The 20,576-nt window shown below is 46.9% G+C and overlaps 1 protein-coding gene across 3 annotated transcripts in view; it reads left to right on the forward strand.

Annotated features, from left to right (window-relative positions):
- The first annotated feature begins 5,206 nt into the window (after positions 1 to 5,206).
- Positions 5,207 to 20,576, forward strand: part of NELL1 (neural EGFL like 1) — a 911,833-nt gene continuing 896,463 nt past the window's right edge. For all 3 annotated transcript variants that reach the window (XM_060103268.1, XM_060103269.1, XM_060103270.1), the window contains exons 1-2: positions 5,207 to 5,261; positions 13,829 to 13,957. In XM_060103268.1, coding sequence (XP_059959251.1) covers positions 5,207 to 5,261; positions 13,829 to 13,957 — 184 coding nt within the window. The remainder of the gene's footprint in view (positions 5,262 to 13,828; positions 13,958 to 20,576) is intronic.

Here is a 20,576-nt window from a genome sequence, read left to right on the forward strand (position 1 = left end):
GCGTGAAGTGAGAAGCTTCTTTAGGCAGGTCTCCCCGAGGAGTTGACATCTGAGCAGAGATTTAAGTCAGGGAAAAAGTGAACCACATGGGGCTTCCCTGGTGGCGCAGTGGTTGAGAGTCCGCCTGCCGATGCAGGGGACACGGGTTCATGCCCCGGTCCAGGAAGATCCCACATGCCGTGGAGTGGCTGGGCCCGTGAGCCATGGCTGCTGAGCCTGCGCGTCCGGAGCCTGTGCTCTGCAACGGGAGAGGCCACAGCAGTGAGAGGCCCGCGTAATGCAAAAAAAAAGAAAAGTGAACCACACAAAGATTTATGGAAAGAATGTTCCAGGCAGAGGAAGCAGCACATACAAAGACCAGGCAGAAGAAGCAGCACATACAAAGACCATGAGGAGGGTGTGAAGTTGGAATGTTTGAGGAATAGCAAGATTCTGGAGTGCATGAAGGGGAGAGGGAGAGAGAGCTGGGAAGGTGGGCAGAGACCTTGTAACATGTTTGGATTTGTTCAAGATATGATGGAAAAATGCAGGGGATTTTTGAGCAAGGAAACGTGATCTGATACATGTTTTAAAAAGCAGACTATGCCTGCTGGGGGATGGCTGAATTGTCAGGGGCAAGAGTGGAGGCTGAGAGAATGATTGAGAGTCTAGGGCAGTAGCCAAGGGAAGGGGTAGTCATGGATTGGAGGAAGGTGGGAGGAGTGAAGGGTGGTGAGAAGAAGTTGATTTGGGATTTTTCTCTAGGTCTAAGGGAAAGCAAGTCAAGGATGACCCCACGTCATTTGGTTGGAACACCTGATGAAGGCTGGTGCCATCTCCTTAGTAGGCAGCGGGAAGGGAGTTTGGGGGGTGGAATCAAAAGTCCTCATTTGGCCATATTACAATTTTTTTCATGATCATTAATGAAGTTTTTTTTTTTTTTTCTTTTTGCGGTAAGCGGGCCTCTCACTGCCGTGGCCTCTCCCGCCGTGGAGCACAGGCTCTGGACGCGCAGGCCCAGCAGCCACGGCCCACGGGCCCAGCCGCTCCGCGGCACGCGGGATCCTCCCGGACCGGGGCACGAACCCGTGTCCCCTGCATCGGCAGGCGGACTCCCAACCACTGCGCCACCAGGGAAGCCCATTAATGAAGTTTTTTAAAAACAGGTTTATTGATATACAATTCACATATTATACAACTCACCCGTTTAAAGTGTACAGGTCAGTGGCCTTTAGAATATTGTGAATATCTGTGAGAGTTTTGTGTCCATCACCACAATGAATTTTAGGACATTTTCATTACCCCCCAAATAAACCCTGCATTCCTTAGCTGGCACCTGCCAACCCTTCCCCTTCCCCCTGCCTTAGGCAACCAAGCATCTACTTTCTGTCTCTATGGATTTGCCTATTCTGGACATTTTATATAAATGGAGTAATGTGACATGTGGTTCTTTGTGACTGGCTTCTTTCACTTGGCACAATATTTTCAAGATTCATCCCTGTTTTAGCATGTATCAGTACTTCATTTCTCTTTATTGCTGAATAATATTCCATTACATAAATATACTGTATTTTACTTATCCACTCATCAGCTGATGGGTATTTGGGCTGTTTCTACTTTTTGGCTATTATGAATAATGCTGTTATGAACATTTGTGTACAACTTAGTGTGTGGCCATATGTTTTCTGTTCTTGTGTATGTACCCATGGGTAGAATTGCTGGATCACATGGTAACTTTATGTTTAACTGTTCGAAGAACAATTTTACATTCTTGCTGACCAGCAGTACATGAAGGTTCTAATTCCTCCACTTCCTTGTCAATATTTATTACTGGCTTTGTGATTTTAGCCATCCTAGTGGGTGTGAAGTGATGTCTCATTGTGGTTTTGATCTGCATTTCCCAGCTGGCTAATGATGCTGAGCATCTTTTCATGTGTTTACTGGCTGATTGTATATCTTCTTTGGAGAAATGTCTATTCAGATCCTTTGCCCATTTCAAAATTGGGTTATCTGTCTTTTACTATTGAGTTATAATAATTTTTTTTTTCCTGCGGTACGCGGGCCCCTCACTGTTGTGGCCTCTCCCATTGTGGAGCACAGGCTCCGGACGCGCAGGCTCAGCGGCCACAGCTCATGGGCCCAGTCGCTCCGCGGCATGTGGGATCTTCCCGGACCAGGGCATGAACCTGTGTCCCCTCCATCGGCAGGCGGACTCTCAACCACTGCGCCACCAGGGGAGCCCTATAATAATTTTTAATAAATACAAGTTTCAATCAGATATAGGACTTGAAAATTTGTTTCCTATTCTGTGGGTTGTCTTTTCACCTGTCATGATGTCCTTTGAAGCACAAATATTTTTAATTTTGATGATGTGGCCATATTACAATTAAGGCACCTGATAGGTAGTTGGGTATGTAAGCCTGGGGTTCAAAGGAGAGGTGGGGACTGGAGATACGCATGTGAGAATTATCCATGTGTAGATAGTAGTTAAAGCCAGGAGGCTGGATGACAACACATAGGAGTAAGTGTGGCTGGAAGAGAAGAGGACTGGGGACTGAGCCCTGAGTCTCCCCAATATTTAGGGGTCAGGAAGAAGAGGCAGAGGGATGATCAAAGGAAGTCTTTGGTTCTTGGAGAGACCATGGAGGGAGGCCATTCAGACGGGCAGGGTGGACTTGGGACATGGTATTGGGTAAACCAAGCCTCATCACTGCTTTCACTGAGCATGGATCCCATTGCAATATCCCAACATCACAGCCACGTGGTCCCTTAATTGACACCACAGAAATTTGATAGACGAATTCTGTAAAGGTTACCTTAGGCTACACACTCCAAATCCCTACTCAAATGCATTTATAGGAGGAGATTGAAGTACTTAGTTATCTAGGAAGATTTATGACCTTGTTAAGATTAACACTTGTTACTGCTAATGGATGTGATGCTGCAAAGCTTTGACAGAACATATGCCTTGCTTTATTTTTTAATGGAACATGCTAAAAGCTCCATCCCACAGGACCAACTAATTACACAGAAGCTTTAAGAGAGGGAAAGCTCTAAAGGTCTGACTCAGACTACCTTTTCCCTTTGTTGGGGTCCCTGTGACTTCTAGGATTTCTGAGATCAATAAAAGGGCCTTTAAAACAACAGTTCAAAGCCACGAAGGGCTGCTCCTGCTGAGGTGTATTTAAAATCCGTGGAGAGACAGGGGGCATGGGTCTCACAACACAACGTGGTGTAGGGGAGTTCTCGTTCATTAGGCCCAACTAAACTTGGGGAATCCAATTTTCTGAAAGATGTGTGATTTTAATGTTAGCTTTAAATGTAACATGCTCCAGGTAGAAGGAAAAAGTCCTGACTCTGTAATGAAAACACACAGAGAGAGTCAAGGCAGACAGATCCCCTCTGGGCTGGAGATGAATCCCAGAAGAGATGGAGAATCAGTTCAGCCTTGACGTCAGTTTACCTCTTAGTCTTTCAACTCCGCTTTGCAGTGGCAGAACACTTCCTTGTTGGCTTCCCTTCCTCTACCTCAGCTGTTAGGAGCTGGAATTTATCTCTTGTTCATTTGCCTTTTCATCTGCTAAGGGACCACAATGCAAAGGGCCTAGTGGGACAGTGGCTTGCATACAGAAATATCCAGAAAAATAGGGCAGAGGTCAGAAGAGTATGTAGATAAAACCTCTTCATAAACTGTGTTGCTAGTTTGGTGACCTTCAGTGGCGGATCCTGGGATCATAGCGATGTAGGGGTTAGGAGTACAGGGAGTGAGAGGGGGCGCGAGAGGTGAGAAGAGCAGATCCTTCTTAGTGAAGAGGATTCTGGAACGTTGGAATTGTCTCCTGGGAAATGAGGGAGGGTTGTGTTCAGAGAAGTTTCCCTTTCCTTCTCTGGGATCCCTGTTGCCAGTATCAGAGGTGTGGGGTGGACTCGGAGAGGGGACCAGTGCGGGCAAGCTGAGGAGTTTTAAATCGCGTGGGGCTCTTTTGGTACAAATCAAAGGTTCTGTCATGTCTGATTTCAGGACTCTGCATCCTGGTTATAAATAACATTCCTGGATGGAAGTGCGACAAACCTGGGAGCTATTTCTAGGGAAGGCTCGGTTCCAGAAGGGGGTCACATAGAAGGAGGAGGACTTGACTTCTTTCCCACACTCCTAAAACAAAGCCCAGCTTTTCTCTCCCGGGAATGGTGTTCATTAGGGTCCCAGAGGGACTGCGGGACAGGCCTAAAAGTGACTATGATGGCTTTTGACAAAACCATCAAGAAAGTCACTCAAGGAAAAAAAACAAAAACGGTTAGGAATTTCCCCTAAGTGGCAGCATCTGACCTGCGGAACCGGAAGGCTTGCAAGTAGACCCCCCAAACCCCACCGTGGCTCGCTCGGGCTCAGCGACCCTTCTTCTGGGCCCCCTGCCTCAGCGCCCTCTCCCTGAACCTCCAAAGCGTGTACCCAGTCAGAGGGACCCACCGGGGAGAGGGGACAGGAGGTGCAGGTGGCGAGCCGCGACTCGGCCGTCATTCCCCTCAGGGCCCTACTCGCCCCTCGCCAACCAGTTGCCTAAGCAAATCCCGAGTAATTGTTTTCCGGGGAGGGGCTGGGCGCGCTCTTTGGCGCCACCTGGGTCGGGATTCCCCCTGGAGAAAAACCCACCCACGGGGGCTCTGCGGTTCTTAGTCTCGACCAAGATGAACTGGGGCAACTTCTGCAGTCTCCAGCGCGGCACGGAGGCAGAGACAGCGGCGGTGGCGAGGCCGGCTCGTCTGGGCTGGAGAGCGTGAAGCCGAAGGGGTGCTTCCGCCTCCAGCTCCTCCCTTTTGCCCGCGGGTCCTGGGACTCCAGCTCCGGTGCTCCGAGTGGTAGCGGCTGCTGCGCCGTCCGCCCGGGTCTTTGCAGCGGAGGGGAAGCCGCTCCCAGCGCCGAGCGCAACCTGCCGGAGTGGCCGAGCCCCGCGCTCCCGCTCCAGCTCCGAGGAGAGCGCAGCCGCAGCGGGGTCCGGGGCCCGAGCAGGGTGCCGCCGCCCGCTCTGGGGGACGGGCTGGGGGCGGGGCGGCCGGGGCCGCCTTCCTGGGCGCGATCCCCGAGCGCAGCACCCGGCGCTGCCGAGCCACCTCCCCCGCCGCCCGCTAGCAAGTTTGGCGGCTGCGAGCCCGGCGCGCCTCGGGATCGAGGCGCATTTGTTTCCTCCTGGCTTCCGCGCGCCCGGTTCGGCGGGGACCCTTGGGAGCGATGCCGAAAGATGTGATCTTAATTGTGTGGTTTTGTGTGTGCACCGCCAGGACAGGTAAGCACGGCTGGGGCTGTCGGAGGGATCCAGGGATGGGGGGAGCCCCGCCGCTGTGCCCGGCGCCCACCTAGGCGTGAGGAGAGCTGGAGCTGAGCTCCGCGCTGGTCCGGGGAAGGGCGTGGATGGGTCCCTCGAACCTCTCTGCCCCGGTCCAGGTGAAAGGACGAAAAGTGGGACTCACAGGCTGGAAGATGCCCCCCGAGGAGTGCCCCCTTCCCGGAGGACACGGCCTGGCGGACGCAGGAGTGAGGGGCGCGGCCATTCGGGCGCACCCTCCTGCTGCTAGTAACCGGCTTCTGGGTCGAAACCCACAGTAGGGCGGGCCCGCGAGCCCCACACCCGTGAACTGGACAGGTGCAGTGGAAACCGCTCTCCCTGCGCCCCGCCGGGCCGGGAAGGGGCAGCGGCGGGAGGCGCACCCGCAGAGGGAGCGCTTCCGGCCGGCGGGCGCTGCGAGGGCCGGGAGGACGCGGCGCGGGGTGAGGGCTGCGGGCGATCCTGGGATTCCGCGATCTCTTCCTCGTCCCCTCCTGACTCTTCTCCAGGGGAACTCCAGGAGTGGTCTCTCTTGCCACCCCTATTATCCCCTCCCCACCAGAGGGCAGGACAAACTGGGGGGAACCGGAACTGTGGGAGCAATCCCGGGGAGATTCTCTCAAGCTCCGCACTAGTTTTCCCGTGCTATAACTGCACATTGTGGGTTGTGAAGGGGAGGCAAGGATAATTGGCGTAATATTCTGAAGTCCCCACTTCTTTCTGCCTCTAGAGACGCAGTTGTGAGGACTCTAAGCGCGCCTCCTTCCTTCAGCTTCTACTCGCCCCCAGCCCCCATGTCCCCTGGGGTTTGGTGACCCTCTGTCAGCCGCCTTCTCCAGGGGACTAGTAGTAGATTTGGGAAGGTGGGGGTGGGGTGGGATGGAGGAGGAAATTGGCAAAAATAGGACCCTCCCCCGCGGGGTGGGGTGGGGCATCGCGAGGTTTCATCCCTACGCTAGCCATCCTCGCCACGCGCGGCCGACTTTGCACCCCAGAATCGGTGTGTAGTCATTCCCTCATGCTTTTCTCTTTTTCTCTTTTATCACTCTCAGTTCCCTTCTCTAGAGGCATAGCCTCCTTCCCATGCAGGGTTTATCTGTAGAGGGCTGGGGAGGGATGCCCGGCCTTGGTCCGCTCAAAAGTTCCCTCCGCTGGCCCTTTCCATTTTCCCCAGGACTGAGCGGGAAGCAGCTTTTCCTTTGCTTAATGAAAGAGCGGCGGGTGTGGACTTCTCCGCGGACAAAAGGAATCCCCATCCCTTTCCTATCTCCATCCGAGCTCCCCAGGCTGCCGAGATGCCAAGACTCGGTCCAGCCTAGAATAGGTGCTTCTTGAGTTCCAGCCCATCTAGATGGGTTAGTCTTTTAAAACCGAGAACACACTGGAAAAAACGCGCCCCCGGAAGATCAGGGCAGGCGAGGCTAGTGCAGAGCCTGGGCTAGCAGCCCTGCGTGCAGAGAATTTGGTGCTGGTGGGCATCTTACAGTGGAACCAAAGAGAGAGAAACTAGGTGGGGGAGAGGGCAGCGCATCGGGCATTTCACGTCTCAAGTGCGCGTCACTACCAAGTATACTTAACGCCCTTTGTTCTCATTACTCTTTTGAAAAGTCGGCAAAAAGTGCTTCCCCCAGAAGTGGACTGTGTCTCCAGGGCGCGTTGCTTTTGGAGATCTTTAACGACACTGTCTTTTCCCCTTCCCCACATCAAGCCCCTTTAAAACTTGTAAACATTCTCTTGTAGGGAAGATTTACTCCTGTATCCATTCATTCAGCGAAGAGTTGAGTGTCTTGCTGGGTGCCAGGATTGCTTATACAAAGAGGAACCGGCTTGCTTGACTTCCAGAAACTTACAGCTTAGCTGAGAATCTAGATAGAAACCGAAAAGCATTTTTATTGTACCGCTTGATGGGGGTGGGGGTACAGGAGTTTGTATTGAGGAAACAGAGGAGGGGCGGTAGGAGTGAATTCTGGGGAGGGGTGGTCGGTAGTCAGGGAAGGCTTTAATCAGGAGGTGACGTTTGAAAATTGTGTCTGGAAGGCTTTGTAGGGAGTTTTCCAGGTGCACAGGGTAGGGAAAGCATTCCAGGCAGAGGGCACAGCTTGTCCAAAGTCAAGGAAGCGTGGAAGGATCTGCCCATTGGTTGTGGCAGTTGCTTAGGGAGCTTGAGTTTTCCATGCCACTTGGTACTTTTTGAACATCAGAGGCTACCTATTTCTTCTACAAAAATTATCAGAAGAATGAGAAAGACGGGGGGAATTATATCTCACTTCTTTCACTTACAGTTTCTTGCAGCTTGAGGTGGTCTGATGAGCAATTTTTTTCTTTGATTTTGCCCAGGAACCATCATACCAGCATCACACATCCATCCTCTGAGGTAGCTAAGCCTGGCTCTCAATTAGTTTATCAGGATCCAAACAGCCACTTGGAAAGTTTATTTGTCAAGTGGGACAATTGCTGTCTGGGCTGTTAACAGTCCAAGATGAAATAAACACGTGGTTCACTGAGTGAGCTGCTCAGATATCACTGCCTTTTAATGGAAATGAACAGATGGTATCAGGCACATTTTAATTAAAGCAGCACTGCAGTGCAGTAGCAGTTACATATGAAAAGATCTAATGATAGGTGTCACAGGAAGCTGCTTAAATTACTCATTGTTCAGAGAATTTGTTTTAAAGAGTAAAGTGGAGTCAAGAATAGGTCCTGTTCTCCAGTTCTGGGTGAAAAAAATCTGAGATTTCCAGGTACATCACTAATAATGAAAATTTAGAAGGCTACAATAACAGCAGTAATAATACATTATGTCCCTGAGTTTTCTCCAGTAACCTGGAAGTGTGAATAATGTAAAACTCAGTGATTACTCCCCCATGGCTTTCAAGTGTGGTTTGGTCACTAGGGCAATGGTTAGAGGGAGCCCCTGGGGCTGAGTGAATGCCTTTTGCTGCCACCTTCTGGAAAGGAGAGCTTTTCTTTTAGAAGCACCTCCCAGGCAGTTCATTAACTATGAATTGAATAATAGAGCTGTGAACAAAAGCCCCCAGCCTCCAGTGATCATGTGAAACTTTGGCTGATTTGGAACAGGCATAGAGCATATTCTTTAAGGATGTTGCTTTTGGGGTAGTAAGAAACTTTGTAGGAGTCCAGAGGCCCAAATCCGATCAAATGGTTGTGAAATCCTGCTGGTAAATGAGGTCTTGGAGCATCTCTCCAGCATCGTATTCCCCTGCATGGGCCAGAGGAAAACAGCTGCCATCACGGACAGTGAGCTGGATTAGATTTGAAGTGAGCCAGATCCAGGAGGATTTGCTTGGGAGCTTAGGCCTGGGACCCTGAAGGTGGATTGAGTGGGCTTTGGGCCTCAACAGCTCTCTGGGCTAGACGGAGGAGTGGCCAGCAGCAGGTGTCCTGGGAGATTAGGGTGGAGATTCTGAATCTCAGAGCCAGGCCTCAAGTGCCTCTGCGACATTGACATGCTGCCTTTCAGGTTTTAAAAAATATTTTTTTTCCCCAGAAGCTTTTTATCCTGCTTAATTCCAATACCCAGCTTCAGCCATTTGAGAGCAGTTATGGCCAAAGTAGAAAACTTCAATAGAGTTTCCTTGGAAAGGGCAAGTGCTCCATGCTTGGATAAGAAGCAGAAACATTAAAATACAAAAAATATTTTTATGGAACCAACACTTTCATACTGTATAAGGTTCAGGTGAAGCCTTGCAAATGCTGCCTTATTAATAGATTTTCTGATTTTTTAGGCAGTGGGCAAAGTGCTGTCTTTTACTCATCCAGCTATTGGCACCAGGTATTTTCATCTTGAAGGGGACCACTTAGAGAAAAGAATACAGTTCTGTTTCTGGAAGCCTAATTGATTTCTCTTGTTCTGTTTTAATGGGATGTTTTCATGACTAGAGCAATACAGTTATCTTAAAGCCAGGGAAGCCCCTTCGCTTGCAGGATATAGGGGGAGGGGTTAATATAGATTTAATATATAGATTTCACAAAGCACAGCCAGGGACTTCCCTGGTGGTGCAGTGGTTAAGAATCTGCCTGCCGATGCAGGGGACACGGGTTTGATCCCTGGTCGGGGAAGATCCCACATGCTGCGGAGCAACTAAGCCCGTGCACCACAACTACTGAGCCTGCGCTCTAGAGCCCGCGAGCCACAGCTACTGAAGCCCACGTGCCTAGAGCCCATGCTCTGCAACAAGAGAAGCCACTGCAATGGGAAGCCCGCGCACCGCAATGAAGAGTAGCCCCCGCTCGCCGCAACTAGAGAAAGCCCACGCACAGCAACGAAGACCCGACACAGCCAAAAAATAAATTAAAGAAAAAAAAATAAAGCGCGGCCAGAGTGAGAAGCCCTTCTAGGTCATCTGGGCATGTGGAGGGGTTGGGAAAATGGGAGCCACCTGTACCGTTTGTATGATTCCAGTGGAGTTGAGGACCAGGGAGCTGGAATGGTCTGGAGAGCTGGTCCTATGAAAGACAGATGCAGCAGACCCCAGCTGGGCACCAGATATGTGCTAGGAGTGTCCATACAGTTATCACTGAAACCTCACGAGGCTGGGAGGCGGGTATTATCCCCATTTTACAGTTAAGGGAAATGAAGCTCGGAGAAGTGAAGTGATTTTTCCAAGGGCACAAATTTAGTAGGGAGAAGAGACAGGACTGAAAGTGGCTCTTAGTTTAGTGTTGTTTCCAGATTGAGGTGTTCTCGCATGGAGACGGGAATCCAAGGGCACCATTGGGGTGTTCTGCCAGTTCTACAGAATCTGTGTGGGTGCCTTTTAGGCTTGTCCGGTTGCAGGGCTCCAAGTTTGGGAGATTCAAACATCTTAAGGATAACCATTATCGTGGGTCTTTAGTCCCCGCATTGGTCAATTACTGCCACAATAATATTGTATAACAAGCCACCCTAAACTCAAAGCAACATTTCTTTTGGTTCATGTGTCTGTCGGTTGGTTTGGTATTAGCTCACTGGGGCCAGGTTTGGCTGGGAGTCGTTCCAAACCCAGGTAGGGTGTCTGCTCCGTGTGTCTTAGTTTCCTTGGAGCAGTGGCCCAGTAGGGCCATGTTTTTCTCACTGTGATGCAGAGGTACAAGAGAACAGGCTCCACCACACAGGCACATCCAAGCCTCTGCTTGTGTGACATTGCTAACATCCTAATGACCCAAACTAGTTACATGGCTGGACTCAAAGTCAAGGGATGGGGAGGTTTACTCCCATCCCTTGGAAGGACATGCAAAGCCACATAGCAAAGGGTGTGGCTATGGGAATAATAAAAAAAATCTTTAGATTTTTTTTTAAAATTTATTTTTGGCTGCACTGGATCTTCGTTGCTGCGAGCAGTCTTTCTCTAGTTGCCCTGAGTGGGGACCACTCTTGAGGCACGCGTTTTGCGGTGGCTTCTCTTGGTGGAGAGCATGGGCTTTAGGCGCACGGGCTTCAGTAGTTGTGGCACACCGGCTCAGTAGTTGTGACTCGTGGGCTCTAGAGCGCCGGCTCAGTGGTTGTGGTGCGTGGGTTGTGGTGCATGCGCTCTGCAGCATGTGGGATCTTCCCGGACCAGGGATGGAACCCGTGTCCCCTGAATTGGCAAGTGGATTCTTAACCACTGCGCCACCAGGGAAATCCAGGGGTAAAGATTTGAAGCCAAGAATTCAGTCAACCATATTCCTTTTAGAAAGTTTCCTGGGCTTGAATGCCCTCCTGTCCTCTCGTGGTATTCCCCAGGTATGCATATTGCCCTGAGATCACTGCACCCAAAGCAGTGATCATACATCCACTCATCAATTAATTAATCAGGTCCTAAATTCAGGGCCTGACATATATGAAGCCTTGTACAAGACACTGAGGCTACAGGGATGCTTCCTTCCTCTTGTGTCCAGCTAAGGGCACATTTCCCAAACCACATTGCAAATTCCTGGCCAGAGATAGACTAGTGTGGAGGTCCTCTGAGATCACTCTTCATTTAATTTCTGCCATACACTATAGATCAAACTGAAATATTAGTTCATTTCCTGCCTTTTCAAGGTGATCATAGAACTGCTGGTATCTGAGCTCACTTGGAGAAAAACATTCCCAGTCTCAACAAGAGGCTCATGGTGCTGTGACCTGGGCTGATAGATGCCCGTTAGCGCAGGACTTCTTTGCACAGAGTAGGTACTCGGTCAGTCATCAGTTTTTTTTTTTTTTTTTTTTTTTTTTGCGGTACGCGGGCCTCTCACTGCTGCGGCCTCTCCTGCCGCAGAGCACAGGCTCCGGACGCTCAGGCTCAGTGGCCATGGCTCACGGGCCCAGCCGCTCCGCGGCATGTGGGATCTTCCCGGACCGGGGCACGAACCCGTGTCCCCTGCATCGGCAGGCGGACTCTCAACCACTGCGCCACCAGGGAAGCCCAGTCATCAGTCTTTGTGAATGGAGTCTGTGTCAAGCAGGTAGGATGGAACCTTAAGTGAGATCATAAGGTAAATCAGAGCACATCCCACTCTTCCTCCCCTTAAACACATACCTTAAAGCCCTCCAGTGATACTCCATTGCAATTAGAATACTGTCCCTCTCCTTGTTGCGGCTCACAAGGCAGGGCCTACTCTGGGGCCTCATTTTCTACCACTCTTCCCCGGGCTCACTCTGCTCTGGCCACACTAGCCTTTTCACTGTTTCCTCTACACGCCAAGTTTGTTCCTGGTTTGCATTTGCATTTTCTGTTCTCTAAACCTGGAAAGCTTTCCCCTCCAGATCTTCCCTTCCGGAATAACTGCACTATTGCCAGCTGCTATAGTCATCAGGTGTCTGCTCAGAGGAACCTTCCTCTACCACCCTTTTCAGCCTCCATCCAAGCTGCTTTCTGTTTCATAATTCTGTTTTATTTTCTTCATGGCATTTATTGCCATCTCAAGCTATCTTATTTATGTATTTGTTTATTTTTTGCCATCTCCTCACCCGCTGCCCTAGGAATGCATGCCCAGGGAGGCCATCTCCAGTGCCTCGCAAGGCACTGTGTGTGTGTTACATAAAAAGCACTCAGTCATATCTGTTGAAAAATGACTGAATGAATGAGTTGTCTTTGGGTAAACTGGTCTCGCATCTGGCTGCATTTCAGAGGACAAGGGGAAGCCTGACAAAAATTGAGAAGGCAGCTCTATGCACTGTGCCTTTAATTTAACCCTTGGTCCACCTTCAGCTCCAAAGACCCTTCCCAGAGCCACCTTCTGTTGACAGAAGCCTAGACTGCTGCAGCAGCCCCTGTTTCCTAACAGGAAAAGAGTGAGGAGAGGGTACATTTCCTTCTCCAGATCTGTGGGGAAAAGGGTGAGGGCAGGACAGATGAGATTGTCACAGCGCTTGATGCCCTGATGAAATGCACTCCGTCTCTCTGGAACAAATTGGGTGTAAGCTCTCCAAATCTTGCCTCAGCGACTGCATTACCACCAGACAAACGCTGACAGTTGTTGCTGATTAAAAAATGTCCAACTGTGCAATCAGAACTGCACTACTGAGGTGCTAAGTGTAGACAGGCACAGCCTTTAGGAATGGCATAAACATAGTCCCTTGGAGTGATCGCTAGCCTTATTAATATATATAATTGGAAGCCACTTTGCAGTCATGAGTGAATCATTCTGCAGAACACCCTGTAGATGAGAGACAGGCTTAAGGATTTGCCTTTTTCAGATGAGGGGGGCTCAGGGCCCTGTTTCTCTGTGCTAAGGTTCTCCAACAAGAGTTGTCAGGGTGTCTAACTTTTCACGAATCCCCTTGAAATCTGCATCCATTGTTCTGGGGATTCTCTTTCCTGGCCAGTCCCTCTGCCACCCTTATCCATCAGGGACAGGATTCCTCTCGTTTTCTTCCTCTTCATCGCAGGTGTTGTTGCCTTGTTCATAGTGCTCTGTGGAGGTGTTTCCTGGTGACGCTGGTGTCAGATTTAACTACTGTATCAGTCTCTGAAGCAGGTATATCAGGGCCACAATCCTGTATCCACAGTTCCCAAATCTAAAAAAGCTCAGAAACCCAAAGTTTCTTCTTAACTCACCTGACAGCAAAACCTACCCTGAGCTGAACTCCTTTGGTGGCAAAACCTAACCTGAACAGATATGAGGCTATTTATAGTCTTTATGTACACCAATTAGAGGACAATATCAGACTTTTTGCTCTACAAATATCGTGTTTGGTTATGGGGTGCTGATGCAGACTTTGCTGAGGGTGTTACATAAAATGTAGTATATGGGCCATATTAGCTTTCCAACAGATGATCCAGTCTGAGTTCTGAAATATATTTGGCCCCTAGGGTTTTGCATAGGGATTATCAACCTATAATGGGGAATGGGAGAGGGGGAAGGGATGAAAAACCACAATATCAGTGGGGTTGATGGAGCAAAGAGTTGCCTTCATTTTCCATCCAGGGAAAGAGCATCTCTAAGCACTCATCACTGGGTTCCTTGTATTCCCTGCCACTCCTGGCCTCTGTCATTTCTGTTCCGTGTTGCCGCAAGCAAGTCAGCGTTTTAAGCCAAGATGGCTCTTTGTTCCTTTTCAGTGGTGGGCTTCGGGATGGATCCCCACCTTCAGATGGATATTATCACTGAGCTCGACCTCGTGAACACCACCCTTGGAGTCACTCAGGTGTCTGGACTGCACAATACCAGCAAAGCATTTCTATTTAAAGGTAAAGGCATTTTTCTCCTTCGCATGGGGGCAGAACCTGGGGAGGAGGGTCTGTCTGGGGACTGTTCGTCTGGTGTGTATTTGTCGGAGGATCATCTCTGCTATTTCTCTTGTGTTACCGTCATGAGGAATGTTCAGAAATAACGAGGGTGTTTAGATATTTGGGGGGTGTTCTGAGGGTGTGGGAGGGGGCAGTCGGGGGCGTGGTGATGAAATGTTTGGCTTGGCAGTGACATATTTCCCAGGGGATTTTGGTGGGGATCTGAAGTGGAATGAATTTGTAAAGTCCTTGAAAGCCATTGGCCAGCCACATTATTTTTATAGGATATTCCTTCTACTGTTATTCATATCTTTACCTATACCTATGTCCATTCCTGTTCCTATATCTTTATCTCTCATTTAATGGGTGGACCATGCACAAAGAGGATGTTTCATGGCTGCATTTTCTTAGGGGTACAGCTTACTTGTTTCTGCCCACTATAAACTTGACTATAATTCATTAAATTGTTCAGCAAGCATTCATAAAGGCAGTACAGTGTGCTTCTTAAAAGCCTGGGCTCTGGAGCCTGACTGCCTGGGATTAAATTCCAACCCTACCACTTATTGACATTGCGACTTTGGGCGATTCCTTAGGCTGACTCTGCCTGTGTCTTCATCTGAAATAATAGTACCTAATGGGGCAGTTGCAAGGATTAGAGGAGCTAATCCATTCAAGTGGTTCAAACAGTGCCTGATAACATACTAAACCCCTGGTAAGTATTAGCTATTATTATGGAACTCCTATTGTGTACCAGGCAACATGCTAATAGTAGGATTATTAGTAAGAGTAAATAAATGTAGTGAGAGAAACATTCATTACACAAGTAATTATTGACTTCCAATGGCTATACTAACCATGAACGGGGTGTCTAGGTTGCCAAATAAGAGTATACAGGGAGATCTGAGTTATTGAGAGTGGGGAGATGGTGGTGGTCAGGAAAAGGCTACCCTGGAAAAGTGATATGTCAGCAGAAAAGTGAAAAATGAATAGAAAGCTTGGTGTAGGAAGAGGTGGTGGCTCAGAGCATTCTGGGCAGAGAAAGTAGTATGTAGGAAGGTCTTAAGGCAGAAACAAATGGAAAGACATTTAGCATGGCTGAAAGGTGGTGAGTGGCTGGAGAGGTAGGCAAGGGCTAGGTCACACTGGGCCCTGAAGGCAGAATTGATATTTAGCTTATATGCGGGAGCTTGGGTGTACTGATGCTTTATGGCCAGTGTCTATTTTGATAGGTGGGAGGCCATGTACTTGTTAACTATTGCAAATATTACCCTTACCCATAGGCCATGTTAGTTTTTTACTTTACTCTCAGATCAGTGGGGGCCTTTGATGAGTTGAAGAAGGGGAGTGATCTGATCAGATATGGCAGCCTAGATATTCCTCTATGAAAATGCCTGGAAGGCTTCTTTTAACCCAGTCTTTTGTGAAGATAACAAAAGGATTATTTTAGAATGACTGAACCAACATTATGGGATGAGATATATATATTTCCTGTGCAGAGAATTTAAGCCTTCTTAATAATATACAGCACATCTACAGATATTATATAATAATATATAACAAAACTATGGATATGTTAATTTCTGCTTACTCTTACTAAGGAATTGGTGAAGTAAGTAAACTGGGCATGGTTAAGAGAATACAAACAGTAGATTAGTTTTCTCTTTGCATTGTGCAAGGTCTCTTCAGTTACTGTTGAGAGGCCATCCCATTCTTTTTTTTTTTTTAACATCTTTATTGGAGTATAATTGCTTTACAATGATATGTTAGTTTCTGCTTTATAATGAAGTGAATCAGTTATACATATACATATATCCGTATATCTCTTCCCTGTTGCGTCTCCCTCCCTCCCACCCTCCCTATCCCACCCTTCTAGCTGGTCACAAAGCACCGAGCTGATCTCCCTGTGCTATGCGACTGTTCCCCACTAGCTATCTATTTTACATTTGGTAGTGCATATATGTCCATATATACACTACCACTCTCTCAGTTTGTCCCAGCTTACCCTTCCCCCTCCCTGTGTCCTCAAGTCCATTTTCTAGTAGGTTTGCGTCTTTACTCCCGTCTTGCCCCTAGGTTCTTCATGACCATTTTTTTTTTAGATTCCATATATATGTGTTAGCATATGGTATTTGTTTTTCTCTTTCTGACTTAACTTCACTCTGTATGACAGACTCTAGGTCCATCCACCTCACTACAAATAACTCAATTTCATTCCTTTTTATGGCTGAATAATATTCCATTGTATATATGTGCCACATCTTCTTTATCCATTCATCTGTCGATGGACACTTAGGTTGCTTCCATGTCCTAGCTATTGTAAATAGAGCTGCAATGAACATTGTGGTACATGACTCGTTTTGAATTATGGTTTTCTCAGGGTATGTGCCCAGTAGTGGGATTGCTGGGTCGTATGGTAGTTCTATTTATAGTTTTTTAAGGAACCTCCATACTGTTCTCCATAGTAGCTGTATCAATTTACATTCCCACCAACAGTGTATGAGGGTTCCCTCTTCTCCACACCCTCTCCAGCATTTACTGTTTGTAGATTTTTTGATGATGGCCATTCTGACCAGTGTGAGATGATATCTCATTGTAGTTTTGATTTGCATTTCTCTAATAATTAGTGATGTTGAGCATCCTTTCATGTGTTTGTTGGCAATCTGTTTATTATGTTGGGGTAAGTGGAGAGATATACCATGTTCTTGGATTGGAAGAATCAACATTGTGAAAATGACTATACTACCCAAAGCAATCTACAGATTCAGTGCAATCCCTATCAAACTACCACTGGTGGGGCTTCCCTGGTGGCACAGTGGTTGAGAGTCCGCCTGCCAATGCAGGCATCATGGGTTCATGACCCGGTCCAGGAGGATCCCACATGCCGTGGAGTGGCTGGGCCGTGAGCCATGGCCACTGAGCCTGCACATCCGGAGCCTGTGCTCCGCAACGGGAGAGGTCACAACAGTGAGAGGCCTGTGTACCACAAAAAAACCCCAAAAAACAAAAAAAAACAAAAATGGATTAAAGACCTAAATATAAGGCCAGACACTAAAACTCTTACAGGAAAACATAGGCAGAACACTCTATGACATAAATCACAGCAAGATCCTTTTTGACCCACCTCCTAGAGAAATGGAAATCAAAACAAAAATAAACACATGGGACCTAATGAAGCTTAAAAGCTTTTGCACAGCAAAGGAAACCATAAACAAGATGAAAAGACAACCCTCAGAATGGGAGGAAATATTTGCAAATGAAGCAACTGACAAAGGATTAATTTCCAAAATTTACAAGCAGCTCATGCAGCTCAATATCAAGAAAACAAACAACCCGATCCAAAAATAGGCAGAAGACCTAAATAGACATTTCACCATCCCATTCTTGATTTGAGAAGTGCTGCTGACACTTTGCCAACAGAGTTGCTATGGAAGCCTGGCTCATCTGTAAGCTTCATGAAAGCAGAAGTCTTCCTGTCTAAATACCCCTACATCTCTAAGGCCAAGTATTGTGCATGGCACACAGTAGGTGACAAGTAAACATTTTGAATTGAATTAAAATTTCCTCTGTCCAATGTGCTCTATGAAAGGCTGGTTGCCTACTTTATATGCTGGTCATTCACTCATTTATTTATTCCCTGGGCTAGATCTCTGCTTTCTAATTTGTGTGTTCTCTGCTTTAGCAGCTGCTTTTGGGATGTCTACTATCCCAAATCTCTCCAACAATAGGGAGAGCTTTTCAACTTCTTTGCTGGGAAGAGTAACTTTATTGTGGGACTTTGAGGAGGGTTTTCCCTTTCAAGGTCTCTTGTGATTACCTTACCTGGATAATCTCTCCATCTCTGGATCTGTAATTTAATCACATCTGCAAAGTCCATCTGCCATGTAAGGTAACATATTTCATAGGTTTTGGCAATTAGGACATTGACATTTTTGGGGAGCCATTATTCTGCTTACCACAAAGTCTGCCCACTGGCCCCCAAAGATTCATGTCTGCCCCACATGCAAAATACATTCACCCCATTCCAATATCTCCAAAGGTCTTAACCAATTATAATATCAGCTCAGAGTCTAAAATCTCATCCACTCATCAGTTGAAAAATTCCACTATCTAAATAATCTAAATCAGGTATGCGTGGGACTCTGAGTATTTGCCATTTTGGAGCAAAATTACTCTTTATCTGTGGATCTGTGAAACTAGAAAACAAGTAATCTGCTTGCAAAATATAATACTGGGACAGGTATAGGATGCCTGTTATAGAAGCTCCTGTTCAAAAGGGAAAATTGGAAAGAAGAAAGGGGTCACCAGGCTCAAGAAAATGTGAAATCCAGCAGGGCAAACTCCATTGGGTTTCAGGGCCTGAGGATCATTCTCTATGGTCCTTGGCTCTGCCTTCTGGGCTTGTGACTCATTCCTCTGAATCATTCTTTTTCACGAACAGTAGCATAGGTTTGTAGTTGAATAGTTTTATCAACCTGTTTCTTGCTTATTGAATTTTGGGAGTCGATCAGCCTTCTTTCATTTCATGTTCTTTCTGTCCCCTTCAGTCCAAATTGGCAGTGTTTCTGCTGGTATAACATTCTCACGAACCCGGAGGGTCTGCTGTCCATTAGACAAAAGGCTCATTTACAGATCTTTCCGAGATAATCTAATCTCTGTTTCTGACTTCTGCTGGGATGGCTGAGGGGATCCATGAATTCCAACCATGATCTCTTCAAAGAACCCTCTGTGTGATTGAATATTCTGACCCTTTGGTCCTTCAGAGTCACTAGCAAAAGGTGGTTCAGCCACACCCTTGGCTTTGTTCCAGAGTAGACTTTGCTGACAGTGAATCTCCTAATTTTATTGTCTTTTCCAATCTGGATAGGCTGGGAATTCTACGTATAATCAGTCCTGGTTCCTTTTTGCTTAACAGCTCTTCCCTCAATCTGTCTTTTTCTTCTTACCTTTTACTCTAAGCAGCAAAGGGAAACCAGGCTGAAACTTCAACACTTTGCTTGGAAATCAGAGTCAAAAGTGGGCTTTAAGAAGGGCTGAAATCAAGGTGTTGGCAGAGCTGTGTTCCTTCTAGAGCCTCTATAGGATAATCCGTTTATTGTTTTTCCAGCTTCTAGAGGCTGCTACATTCCTTGGCTTGTGGGCGCATCACTTCAACCTCTGCTTCTGAGGTGACATTTCCTTCTCTATGTTTCTGTCATGTTTTCTTCTCTGGTACTGACTCTTCTGCCCCTTTTTCCCTTATAAGGACCCTTATGGGTCCTTTTCCCTATATTGGGTCCACCTGGATAATCCAGGATAATTTCTTCATATTAAGATCCATAACTCAGTCACATCTGCAGTGTCTCTTTTGCTGTGTAAAGTAATGTATTTATAGATTTTTGGGATAAAGATGCAGACATCTTTTGGGGGTAGGGAATATCATTTTGTCTACCATAGGATGACTACCCACTGTTGGGCAGAAATATGAGCAATATGATATTTCCGGTTTACTCCAGGTAAGTACTCCTTTCCAGTGCAGCACTGCCCAATAGAAATATAAGTAAGTGAGCCATATCTGTAATTTTAATTTTTGTAGTAGCTGTATTAAACATGTAAAAAGAAACAAATGAAATTAATTTTAACTATACATTTTATTTAACCCAATATATGAAAAATATTATCATTTCAAAATATGGTCAATACAAAAAATTATTAATGAAATATTTTACATTTTTTTCAAAGTCTTCAAAATCTAGTCTATAATTTATAGTTACAGTTAGAGTATACAGTAGATTTGCCAAGTTATTCCATACATAGTTTTAAGTATCATTAAAAAATTTAACAGCTTTGTTAATGTGTAATTGCTTACAATAAACTGTGCATATTCAGACTGTATCGATTGTTAATTCTGATATGTGAATGCACCGGTGAAACCATCATCACAATCAAGATAATGAGCATACTTATCACCCCCAAAGTTTCCTCTTTTTTTTTTTTTTTTTTTTGCGGTATGCGGGCCTCTCACTGTTGTGGCCTCTCCCGTTGCGGAGCACAGGCTCTGGATGCGCAGGCTCAGCGGCCATGGCTCACGGGCCCAGCCGCTCCGCGGCATATGGGATCCTCCCGGACAGGGGCACGAACCCGTATCCCCTGCATCGGCAGGCGGACTCTCAACCACTGCACCACCAGGGAGGCCCAAAGTTTCCTCTTTTTAAAATGATCCCTCTGTCCTATATTTCCCAACCCCCATCTGCAGGCAACTACTAATCTGCTTTCTGTCACTATACAGTAGTTTGCATTTTCTAGACATTTTATATAAATAGAATTATACAGTGTCTACTTTTTTTGTTTTTGGATCTGAATTCTTTCACCTATAATAGTTATTTCGAGATTAATCATATAATAACATGTAAAGTGCTTTTCTTGTAGCCAGTATATAGATGGGTCTTACTTTTTTTTTAAAACCAGTATGATAATTTCTGTTCATCAAGGTATTTAGATCATTTATATTAATGTGATTATTGACACTGTCATATTTAAATCTATGTTTTTGTTGTTTGCTTTCTATCTGTCTATCTATTCTTTGTTTCCTTTTTTGCCTCTT

Source organism: Mesoplodon densirostris, chromosome 7, assembly GCF_025265405.1.
Source record: "Mesoplodon densirostris isolate mMesDen1 chromosome 7, mMesDen1 primary haplotype, whole genome shotgun sequence".
NCBI classification, from domain to species: Eukaryota; Metazoa; Chordata; class Mammalia; order Artiodactyla; family Ziphiidae; genus Mesoplodon; species Mesoplodon densirostris.